General features: G+C 51.5%; 1 protein-coding gene across 1 annotated transcript in view; it reads right to left on the minus strand.

The window, feature by feature from the left end:
- CCBE1 (collagen and calcium binding EGF domains 1) overlaps positions 1–12,579 on the minus strand; it is a 232,473-nt gene that overhangs the window by 14,960 nt on the left and 204,934 nt on the right. Inside the window, exon 6 of the mRNA XM_060613982.3 lies at positions 5,148–5,251. Coding sequence (XP_060469965.1) covers positions 5,148–5,251 — 104 coding nt within the window. The remainder of the gene's footprint in view (positions 1–5,147; positions 5,252–12,579) is intronic.

Consider the following 12,579-nt stretch of genomic DNA (forward strand, 5'->3'; position numbering starts at 1 on the left):
GAAACCCCTGGAAGGTTTCGGCTGTATCCCTGCAGCCTGGTGTGAAGAACAAGCGGGGCCAAGAGGTTCAAGGTGTTGCTCCCGCTCAGCGTCCCTCACAGCGCGGGGCAGGCTCTCCTGCGGTCAAGGTCCTGTTCTGCTTCAGCTGCCTTAGGGGACCCATGTGAATCCGGGATGCTCCCCCGTCTGGAACTTCCCCAAAGAACTTGAGGTTCTTACTGAAATCTATCCAGCTCTGGGCAGGAGGATGTTCAGAGGACAGGGAGTTCCAAGAAGCATCAACAACGTCTTTCAAAGAGTCCCCTCGATATCCTTAGCATTTCCGAGCACATCCCAGGATGCTTGGCAGTCCCCTACCTAGTATTCACATCCTTGGGTAAGGACAGCCGTTAAGGGTCCACGAGCTAGGAGATTCCTGACCACTCACTGCCCTCCTCCATGCCTTGAGAAGACCCAGTGTTCCCTGAAAAATGCAAACAATGACCCCTGTGATCATCACTCAGAAGCCAGTGGGGCCAACCATAAGAATTAGAATATTGCACAGTCTGAAAGTCAGTTTTTTTTTTTTTTTAATCAGGACTCGTGATTCAAAGCCCTCACCAGGACGCTACTGTGATCTAGGGGTTTACAACGGTGCTGGTGTCACTGGGTCATGGCAAGATACCACTCCAACCTGCAAACGTGGGCCTGTCACCCTGGCATGGAACGGGAGGCAACCAACGAGTGAGGGGAATTTAGAAGCAAATCTACCGTAACTAGGGAACAGCCAACACTGGCAGCTGAAGGCTGGTCCAATGTTATTATCTGCTTCCGAGAGGAAAACTGAAATGTGGATCACATCTGTGGGCTTTGGCATTAGGCAGAGTTAGGTCTCAGTCTCAGCCCTGCTACTATTTTTCCCCGGGGGATCTCCCCATCTACCAAATGAAGATTGTTAACATCCCCCTGAAAGGCCTGCTGGGCACGTGAAGGGGACGATGTCTGGCTGTGTGACTTTGGGCGAGTCCTTTCTCCCTTCCCCGTTCGCACCTCCACGCCTACCAATCGAGAGGCCTGGGCCAGATGATCACACCTTTGGATTTACAGTGTTGTAAGCAAGCCTGGAGGACGAGATCTGTATGTCCAGCTCTCTCTGCTCCCTTGTAGAAGTTGTGAGTTGATCCAATAAATGTCAACCTCCGCTTCCTGGCTGATCTCCGGCTGGGTAATTACATTCTGGCTCCCTCAGGTCCCCTACACGTCAGCAGGATGAGTGGGAAAGTAAGGGTGCTAGAGTTTTGGAGGCAGATGTCCAGGGTCCCTGGTGTGACTTGCTGCAAAAACACAGTGGAGGACTGGCTTGTGGGATGCAGGTATGTGTGAAGGTCATGGTAATGACAGAGGAGTGTCCATTTCTCCTAGATTCCAACCAATGGAATCGTGAATATCGTTATCTTGTATTAGCCTTTGTGATAAGGTATCTACACTTCATAGAGCTGTTGGTACGAGTCAGGTAGATGCTGTCTGTGCAGCACTTTGTGAGGATATACAATTAATATTGTTTACTGGGTAACCATTTATAAAGCTCTAAGTGGCAAATACCATTTTAAGTCCTTTATAAATGTTAACTTATTTGATCATCATGAAAACAGAAACATTGTTGTGCCTTTTTAAAACATTTTTTAATGTTTTTATTTTTGAGAGAGAGAGAGAGAGAGACAGACAGACAGACAGACAGACACAGAGCATGAGCCAGGGAGGGCAGAGAGAGACACACACAGAATCTGAAGCAGGCTCCAGGGTCTGAGCTGTCAGCACAGAGCCTGACACGGGGCTCAAACTCACAAACTGTGAGATCGTGACCTGAGCCAAAGTCAGATGCTTAACCGACTGAACCACCCAGGTGCCCCTGCTGTCCCCTTTTAATAGAAGTGAGGCACAGAGACGTTAGGTAACTTACCTAGGGTCACACATCCGGCATGTAGCAGGGCTAGGATTTAACTTAGCCAACACGGTTCTGGAATCTGTGCTCCTAACCACTACATCAAGCCGCCTCTCTCAATATTACCAGTGATATTCTGCAAAGCAATCTACGGTCACTTTAGTATGGATTAGTCTTCTCAATATCCTGAGAAGACCCATTTTGCAGAGCAACTAGATCAAGGTAGCAGAGGAAGTCACAACTGATCGAGAAGCCAGTTAGTCCCCCAGCACCAAGGGCGGCGCTAGGATGAGCAAATGCAGACCTCGGGCTGCAAATGTGCGCACGCCTCTGAAACCGCGCGGACCTGTAACTTCTGAGGCTCTGACTGGCTGCCCCCCTCCGCCTGGCAACTGGGGTTTGACCTGTGCCACTGGCTTGATTGCCCAGAGGAAACACTTTACAGAGGCAGGATTTCATTCCACACCGTCTCGTATTTCCTCACTTCCCAGCCCACCATAGGGCACAGCAGGTGCTCACCAACCCTTCCTGAGCTCACGATTCACGCTTTTCTCAACTGCCCTGCCGCAGCGTCGATCTCCAATCAAATAGTCCCTGCAGCAGGAACACAAGGGGCTTCTAAAAACCTGACTCCTTGCTGCAGATTTTCCCTCAGTGCTCTCACGGGCCTGGCACCCCCCTCTACGAGTTAAATGATGGGTATTTTACTTCATCCCTAGTCTCCCTTTTTAGCCAAAATCAGCTTTTTCCTTTTTCTCCCAAACCGAAGAAGAAATGAGGAAGCTGGGGGCACTGATGTCTGCACACAGTTTGGAAAACCTTTTAAGGGGAAAATAAAAGCACAGAATCCGGAAAACCCACGAATCTGTATCTTAGCAAGTTATTATAAGGCAAGCACCTTTTTAATGAAACCCTAAGTCAAAAAAACAGAACTTGGCCAGTCATCAGAAGTCACCCTTCATGTGCTCCGACCCAATCAGTTTCATTCCCCTCCGCCCCAAGTGACCGCTATTCCTTATCGTAATCACTTCCTGTGTCTTAAAAATAATCTCTCGCCTACCCACGCACGTCCACCTGCTACGGTTTAGTCTTGTTCATTTTACCAAAATGACGTGTCTTTTCGGTTTCTTTTAACCTTCAGGTCGTCGCCCCACCTCTTTCTTTTCCTGACAATTTACCCATCAGAGAACCCAGGGCACTCCCCCTGGCGAGTCTCTGCAGCTGGGGTTTGGCTGACTACACCCACGGGGCAGTTCGGCACGTCTGCACCCTATTTTCTACCGTGGCCTTGACATCCAGTACCTACCTCTCGGCCAGCTGATTTGGGGAGAGGTCCTACGCTCTTTCTGAAAGAACACGCGGCCTCGGGAGTAGTGAGATGAAGTGAAAACCAACCGATGACCCCGCCGCCGGTGCAGGAGCAGGAGTCTGGCCTGCCTCTCGGGCAGTGACTTCACCTGTCCGCGGTTCGCCGCACCTTTCTCGCACAGGCACAAATGGCGCCCTGGATGGAAGCCTGCTTTGGAAACCGCAGGATGCCGCCCCTTCCAACAGGCGCCTTTTAAAAGGAGTCGCTCCTCTTAACGTTCTTTGAATGTCAGCATTAGCTTCGACTTGTCACAATGTGTGTGCAGAGTTCAGCATGAGATGGATCAACTGCTGTCCGACCAACTGCACGTGAGTTACCAGAGCACTAAGTGCGTGAGAGTTACCACATGAGAGTCCCTGCAGTACTAAGTGCATGCAAATTATTGCCTGAGTTACTGGACTACTAAGTGTATGAGTTACCACGAGTTACTGGCGTACTAAGTATTTGAGAGTTAACCTGTGAGTTGTCAGAGTACTAAGTGCACGCGAGTTACTGGCGTATTAAGCGTGTGAGAGGTACCACATGAGTTACCGAAGCACTAGGAAGTACTTGCTCTTGGATTTGTACGAGCTCTACAACAAGGTCTTTAAAGGTGGTGGGTATTGTGACACAAAATTTTCAACTCTTCAAATATTTCTTTCACAGAACGTACATTTCATGAAAGCCACGGAGCCCGAGGGAAAGCCGGATACTGATTTAGCCAACTGCGTTTCTGAACAACTTGGGAGATTTCGTCGCCCTGTTCTCAAGATCGTCCAGGCTGGAAAACAAATTTCCCTACGGTTTTCGGATTTTTTAACTACCCGGGAGAGGAAGCAGAGTGTAGCTTTAGGTCTTGAGATGCTGAGCAACTCCTCCCCGCAAGCCCAGTCCTCTGTGCAACACAAAGTTTCTTCCGTGAGCCCTTTTTTGGATTTGTTCGGTAAATATTAACATCAATCCAGGGTTAACCTGAGGATGTGTGTGGGATGCATTTCTATCTCTGTGTTTACGTTGCTACGCTTACAAAGTGTTCTGCTGGTTCTCCCTATTGGGTCAGAGGCCACTTGGGATCGTGATTACAGGATATATAAACAGATCCTCGTTTGTGTCAGCAGCATTAGAGCGATTTCTGAGCCGCTGACAAGTTGGAGAAATCGACCGACCTTAGATGTAATAAATAGCACTGATCTGGGTCCAGGACAGTTGTTCAAGAAATCAGGTCACTAGATCCATCATGGGGCCATTACTCACAGCATAACCAACGTTACTAGAAACCTGATATTCTCTGAGGCATGTGTGGCAGCCTTTTGTAAAATGAGTCAATCCTCATTCTTGTTGACACGAGGTACCCAAACAGCTATTTTCCAAGGTGACGCAGCCCAGACAAAGCACGGGCCATAGCTTTTAAATGTGAAAAAATAAAGCTGCTACAGAAATTCATCGTCAGCTTGTGGAAGTTTCTAGACAGGATGCTCTCTATCGTAAAACGTAGTCTACGCGTTAGACAGAGTAAAGCTGGGTGAGTCTGTCCCAGGACCACGTGTCTGGACGTGGTTCGTTTGACCCAAAGTTGCAACAATCCTAGCTCTTCCTGCCTACGTCTTCGCCACGTGCCCCTTCCTCGCGGCCTGCTGTACCAGTCACCTCATCGGTCCCTTCCTTGCCTCGGCCGTCCTGTCGCCCTCTAGCTGTCAGCCCGGAGGGTGGGCGGGCAAAGCTAAGTCCAACTCCAAACCCAGCTGGCACGAGCCCCAGTGAATGCTCAAGGCAGTCGGGGGCGACACCTTATTTGCTTACTGCTTCTAAACATTCTTCGTCTTTACCTGCCCGGAGTCCTCTTTTTATGCGGCTGCTTCTACCGTAACAGGCACGTACCTTCTGCTTCAGCTGCAGCACCGTCTGCTTCATCTGGAGAAACTCAGTGCACGTAGCACAGCAGGTTTTGGCCTCCACCGCGTTCTCAGACTTCTCGTCGTGCCCTGTGGGAGGAGGCGGGCTCAGGTCGGCTTGGGAGGCTGGAGGACCCCCAGACCCAGAGAGACAGCATCGCAAAGGGCAGTCCCAGGGGGATCGGCTGGCAGCGGGGGCGTGCGAGGGAGAGAGGCTGGCGATTTTACAGTGCTCAGGTCACTGACCGCACATTCGGGTCAGGGGAGAGACAGAGACACCCCTCTGCCCCGCCCCCCCCCCCCCCAAAAAAAAACCTCTGGATTCAGCCGTTCTCATTCAGGCAGCCCAGCATCTTCCTCTTTCACGCGTGAACGCGTGAACCATGGCCCTTTTATCAGTGCCTTTCAGGAGGTGGGATCTGCCAATGTGACATGAGTCACATTCCCACCCATCCAAGGGCCAACATTTCACCTGCTGTAAGTTATCCTCCAAGCTCAGGCAATGGGACTCTCGTGCAGGGCTCACAAAACTGGTCTCTAAAAACCCTAACAGTCCAGCTGTTTGAACTGAGCACAGGCCAGGTGCGTGTGTGTGTGCGTATGTGTGTGTGTGCATGTCAGTCACAGATCAGGGCTGCGCACCCACCCCAGGGAGATGTGAGGCCAGGATGGAAAATGTGCCAGGTGCTCTGGACACACCTGCCTGGGGTAAAATGGGACAGGCACCGGGGAAGGCAGTCTGGCTGTCCACTGGAAGGGTCCCAGTGCTGTCTCGTAGAGCATTAGAAGCTCCAAGAGCTCTTCGTGAAATTGTATTTGGGAAAGAAAGAATGGGTGACTTGAACAGTGACGTGGTCAAACATTCACCCCCAAATTCACCCAACTCTCAGCTTACGGGCATTAAAATGGGCTGCGCAAGCCTGCATGGTGGGGGGGGGGGGGGGAGACTGGCTACCAGAGGTCATCTCGCTGAGATGAGTGGGTGCAGACCACCAAGCTGTGTGTGAAAGGTGTCTGTGGGACGAGAGGGTGTGTGAATATGGGGTCGGGTAGGGCACTTTGACACCCAGGGACAGGCAAACGTGCCGAGCTCAGAAAGCCTTTGGGGTTGGGCTGGGTGTGCAGAGAACCACCATGGCGATCTAGAACGCAGCTGGGGTCCCTCTAAGTCCCTTCTCGTCCTTCTAGGCTCGTGTACTTTTATTATTCCCCTCTTCTGGGAAGCCCTCTTTGCTGCCTCCATTCACGGAGACCCATCAGCTATCAAGACCCAGTTCAGATGTACCATGAAGCCTGTCCTCCCTCTCTACAGAGATACCACAGTCCTGAGGTCAGGCAGCATGTTCTGGACTTCTCTGCAGAGTGGTTCCCAGCACCGGAGTGTAAGCCACCTGAGGACTGGAATTGCCCATAGCTCACACAGTGGCTGCTCAAAAAATATTTGTGAAATAGCGTGCCATAGGCTGAACTGTTTTCCTGCCAAACTTCGTATGTTGAAGCCCTGATCCCCAGTGCCTCAGAATGTGACCTTATTCAGAAACAGGGTCATTGCTGACGTAATTAGTTAGGATGACATCATATGGTCACAGGCCGGGCCTGGAATCAATGTGACTGGTATTTTTTAAAATTATTTTTTTAAGTTTATTTTTGAGGGGGGGGGGGCAGACAGACAGACGCTGGTATTCTTACAAAAAGGACAACTCAGGACATGGAGGCACACCCAGGGGCAGCACCACGTGAAGGTGAAGGCAGAGATCAGGTAGGTTCAGCAGGAGCCAAGGAATGCCAAAGACCGAGGGCAAACCCCAGAAGCAAGGAGAGGGGCACGGGGCAGGGAAACAGCCCCGCCGACACCTTGATCTCAGACTTGTAGCCTGCAGAACAGACATCATACATCTCTGCCCTTTAAGCCACCTAGTTGGTGGCTCTCTATGGCAAACCTGGGAAACAGATGGCCGCCCTGGGCGTCAGGAGAGCCCCACGCTCACACAAACCTTGTTCACCAAGCCCAGCTGCTTTCTCCAACGGGGTCAGTCCCCTGCTCGGTGATCTACGTGGTGGTGGGCGTTTCTGCTCTTTGGGAGGTGGGGTGGGCCTTGGGGGGGGGCAACATGGCAACTAGCACAGGCAGCATAGCAGGGGGCGGCTCAGAGCTCACCCATCACCCCCCGCCCCCGGTCCCTGCCCCTCACAGAAGCCTGAGGCTTGGAGTGCCCCTGCTTGGAACACACTTCTCAAGCCAGCGAAGCAGTGCTCAGTCTCTAAGTTACCAAAAGCAGCAGGGTCAACCTCTAGCTTAGGTTTTGAAAGACTGGGAGATGCACGTGAATCCACAGGAAGGTGGCAGTCTTTTTTAATGTCATTTTTTTAATGTTTATTTTTGAGAGAGTGTGCCTGGGGGGGAGGGGCAGAGGGAGGGGGACAGGTGATCCGAAGCAGGCTTGGCACGGACAGCAGGGAGCCCGATGTGGGGCTCGAATTCATCACCCGCAAGATCATGACCTGAGCCGAAGTCGGCCACTCAACCGACTGAGCCACCCAGGTACCCCTGGCAGTCTCTTTTTAAATCCACCTACATGTATGTGATGTAACGGGGCCACCTCAATTCCCACGTCCCGTGCTAACCGTCCTATCAGTGACTTCCCCACCCGCACGGCCAGTTCATACGCTTGGGGAATGATGTGGACCCACGTTAGAGCTGTGTAATAATGAGCGCGTTAGGAGGAGGACGGAGGTCTTTGCTTGGAGGTGGCAAAATGGAACGGTTAAGAGCAAGGCCTCCACGGCGCTACTGTCCTGGCTCCACAGCCCAGCTCTGTCGAGGACTAGCTGAGGGATCCTGGGCAAGTTATCCGGCCTCGGTGAGCCCCAGTTTCCTGAACCACAGCATCGGAAGGATACTACGGTGATGAGCGAGGGGAGGTCTGTGCACGAGCTGGCACAGAAGCTGTAAGAAACAGGAGAGGGTGCCTGGCTCAGTCTTCGGACCCCTCCAGCCCTTTGCTTCCTTTCGCCTGGTAGTCCCAGGATCCTCGAAGGACAGAAATTAACGCAAACAGGACGAGGGAAAACCGACATCCGGGGACTTTCTGGAAGCCATCTCGCAAGTCCGCTGACGTAGGCTATTGGAATTGGGGTATCCCGAATCGGAGCCCGACGCCTTTTCTGCAAATCAGGCAATTTCCTCTGGGCTCTTTAGCCACGTTTAATGTACCCATTTACAGTCCTACTTGCTTACAGAACTTGAACTCATGTGAGGAGAGCCAGTTACTTCGATCAGTCTTCAGCATAAAAGAGCGACACGAGGGCATTTCCACGCAAGAGAGCACTTGGTGGTGAAGGCCTGAAGCCTGACCAACTCTGGGCGTGCTGATGGCCGAGAATGGTGGACCCCGGCATAAAGAGATGACCCCGGCTGCAGGTTTATTCGGTCTGTTAGTACGGAAGGACGGCTGGAGCACATCCTCTCTGCCTACCTAGCATCCATCCATTCCAGCCCTTCTACTGGCCAATTCATACAGTCTCGTCCCTGCTTCCCATCCATTTCCCTCTCCCATCCACCTGTCTGTTCATCCATCCATTTACCCATCCCTCCCTCTCTCCCTCTTATCCACTTCCAGAGCATCTGCTACTCGCCAGGCCGTGTGACGCCGTGAGGATGCAAAGCAATCGAGGATGCCCAGTTAACAATTTGTGATCCGCCTTTGTAAGGAACCAGCCCTGCTGGAGAGCCAGGCCGCCGCGAACAAGAGTTAGAAGCCCGTCTTTCCATTTCTGCTTCCATATACTCCGCTGAATTTTCCAAGTGCCGGTGTGATGAAGGCGACTTGGTATTTTCACAAGGAGAGTAAGCCTCCCTACCAGGTTCTAGACTCTATTTAGATCACAGAGTGTTAGAAGCGATGTATCTTTGGTTCGATCTTTCCTTTCCAGATAAGGAAACGTAACTTGCTTCAGGTCTCCCTGTGTACACAGGCTGGGGACTTGAAGGTTCCGAATGTGGCATCGGGGGGATGCGGTGAGCCTGGTGTTGGGAGTTGCGTTTAGAACACCCGAGAGCTCTCTGCCAGGCGGAGCCCAGGACAGTGGTCGTCGTGTGACTGCTGGGCCAGCAGCAGCATGTAACCTGCTCTCAGAAATCTGAAATCCTGGGAGCAGGTCCTAGTGCATAGCTCCATCAGAGTCCTCCGAGGGACCCTGAAGCACCTGCCTGTTCAACCATCACCACTCCCGGGGATGAGCTCTGCCGAGGGACTTTCACCTGGAAAACGCCTGGTCTGTTCTCTGTCCCTTTGTGTAATTATCAGAACACAGACCTCAAGATGGACTCTGTCCAAAGGATTTGTCAATCTTCTACAGACAGGGACTGACACAGTAGCAAGGAACCCAGGCTCTGGTGGAGGCAGATGATCAGAATTTGGATCCCGATGCTGCCACTTTGTACCCTGTGGGTTGGTGGCCACAGCTGTCGGGCACATTCCTCAAATAATAAAATGACAAAAGCCTCGATCACCTCGGTTGCTTTGGCATCAATGAAGCGACACCTGTAAGTTCCTAGAACAGGGCTCAGTATAGGGCAAGTGCTCCATAAATGTTATTATCGGTAGGAAGTTCCTTACAAAATAACAGTTCCTTACATCACCCTTTGGAAGGAGCTCTCAGATGGTCTGAAGATAAATTAATTGCGTGTGTAGGCCTGGAGCATGCAGTCTGTTCTGAATTGGGGCTCATCTGTCCCGCAATTTGTCAAATGTGGAGCTAAAACCATCCTGTGCGTGCGTTAACGATTCATTTAGAAGTCTGAGTAGACATCTCTGATTCTGCATGTTTTCAGACCTCTCAATTCACGCTGTGGTCACCGAACATCCCCAACTGTGAGCAGCCCCTGTCAAGGGAGGGGTTACTTAACATTTTGCTCCAACCAGTTCAGACTTTAAAGGTGCATTATTATTGATTAGCCACATGGGGGCATGTAGCTCTAATTTTTACTACTGTCGGCGATACACATCGTAAGCATTAGAAAGAAGAATATCTCAAGAAACCCAAGGGAAACTAGAGAATGTTCCCAATATGTCTCATGTGGGCAATGTCACAAGCCAACGGAGGTTTGTTTTGAAAAGCTGATTGTGCAGATTTGGGCCCTGGGCAGCCGGTCTCCACCCTGCTGGCACGTGATAACCACCTGGGGGAGGGGGAGGGGTTAAAAAAAAATACCACTGTGTTGCACCCCACCCATCTGGGGGTTGCAGCAAGGGAACAGGGTCCGCAATGTTTAAAGCTCCCCGGGTGGAACCACTGATCTATGGATTAAGTGGAGCTTGAAAGTTACATGAAACACCTGGCCGTCCCTGACACTTTGAACTGTAATAAGGGACGCCGGGGGTCCCACAGTCAGTCTATCAGAAAGTAAACACAAGTGGAAAAGTAGAGCAGTAAGCTAATTACCACGGAGCCACCGTGTCCTTAAATTTGCCTCCCCATCGGTGCTACACAGACTCCCTGGGGTGTCTGAACCGGCCCGCCATTCTTGTCTGGTAGCCAGACGGCTTGTGTCACCGTGCCTGTGTGTACACGGCCACCCTTCAACCGGCAGGGGCAGTTTCGAGGCCGCCCCCTTCTGCTCTCCACACGCTTTTCTAAGAGTGAGCTGAGGCTGTGTTTGACTTTCAAATTCCTCCGGCTATAACATCGCAGACATGGGACGAGGCGAAGGAAGAAAAAAAAAAGGGGGGGGGGATGGGGAAAGGAGATTTTAGATCACATGTGTTTATACCCAATGATCATTATCTCTTCATGAAAAAAACTTAACCATGATGAAATATTCGTTTTGTTAATTAGTCCACAGCAGATGAAGCTGCTTAGACTGGCTGTGCTGTCCCAGACGCAGGGCTCATCCGGCTAACTTTCCCCGTCGCTGGGCCAAATATCTGGATGTTCGTTATTCATCTTTTAGATACCGTAAGGAAAGTTCTCGGTTGAGGTGTCGAAGCTGGCCACGCCGCTGAGCTTTGGCACTCGCACAGATGGAGGGCAACGCGGTGAGGACTGAAGGGCTCACGGGGCCGGTTGGGCTCAGATTACTTATGCTGCATCGCAGCAAGTTATGGAAAAGGTGAGGGAGGGCAAGAGGGGCTTCGGGGCTCACCCAGTCCCGGTCTTCCTACACAGCAGGAGGCCGAGGCCCCGGGGCCTGCCCCGCGACACTCCGCGGTTGATACTGAAGCAGCTCTGGGCCAGCTCCCCCGGCTTCCAAGCCAAGGAACTTTCCACGGCATCGCGGTGGTCAAAGAGACGCAACCGGGGCGCTTGTTTTCGCTGCCAGCACCATGGGCCCCACCTTCTCCATGGCCCATCACTCGGGTTAGGACCCTGTCAGGGCACACGACACGCCTGTCCTCTCTCATAGTTTTCATTATGAGAGTTCTTCCTCTCCGTCCCTACCTTCCTGACATTCTTGGTTACTGCCGTTGGAATGTTTTTCTTAGTAAAATACGAAAACCAAATGCTAGTCCCGTGTTGCATGTGTGGTGAATCCAACAGACACCGGTGACTGAAAATTAAACCCTGAGAAATTCTTTTCTAATGCGGCAGCCCGCGGCAGGGGACTGTGATTCAACAGACAGTGATGTTGAAGCTTTGGTATTTTTTTTGTGTGTGTGTGTTTGCTTTTAAAGTATTGGTAGCTGTTATATTTGGAGGAGGAAGAGAGAGGAGAGAGAATTTGCAGCCTAGGCTTATCTGTGCAACGAGTTTTATGTCCCGCTAAAGCTCAATGGTATACCCTCCAGCCGGTTCTAATTGCACGGAAAGTCAGCTCCCATTTAAGGTCACCGTAAACAGGAACAAACGTTCTCTCTGTAGGCTAGGACAGAGGAGTCCCGTCCTGGCTCATCAGATGCTCTGTAGTCTGCAGCAAGAGGCTTCCCTCCGGACTTTGGCCGCTTCATCTAGCGATGAAGACGTCCTTGCCTAAAAGTCAACCAGATGACCTACCAAGCTCAACCCCCGAGCTTAGGCCTTTGATGTTAATTTTCCAAATGGTAATCTCCAGGACCCTATCATCTGTGAGATGTTCACAGGGATTATCTTAAGAAAATAACTTGGGGAGGGGCACCTGGGTGGCTCAGTAGGGTTAAGCATCCACTCCTGATTTCGGCTCAGGTCACGCGCTCACGGTTCGTGAGTCTGAGCCCCACATCAGACTCTGGGCTGACAGTGCAGAGCCTGCTTGGGATTCTCTCTCTACCCCCCCCCCCCCACCCCCTTCTCTCTGCCCCTCCCCTGCTGGTGTTCTTTCTCTCAAAATAAACTTAAATAATTTGGGGGACATTCAGGCTTCATCAAAATTGACGTTTCTGAAAAAGGCAATCTCCGAGCGTTTCGTGCACCAGCACCATGAACCCTTAAGTGGGTGCAGT

This window comes from Panthera onca, chromosome D3 (genome assembly GCF_046562875.1).
Source record: "Panthera onca isolate mPanOnc1 chromosome D3, mPanOnc1 haplotype 2, whole genome shotgun sequence".
NCBI lineage: Eukaryota > Metazoa > Chordata > Mammalia > Carnivora > Felidae > Panthera > Panthera onca.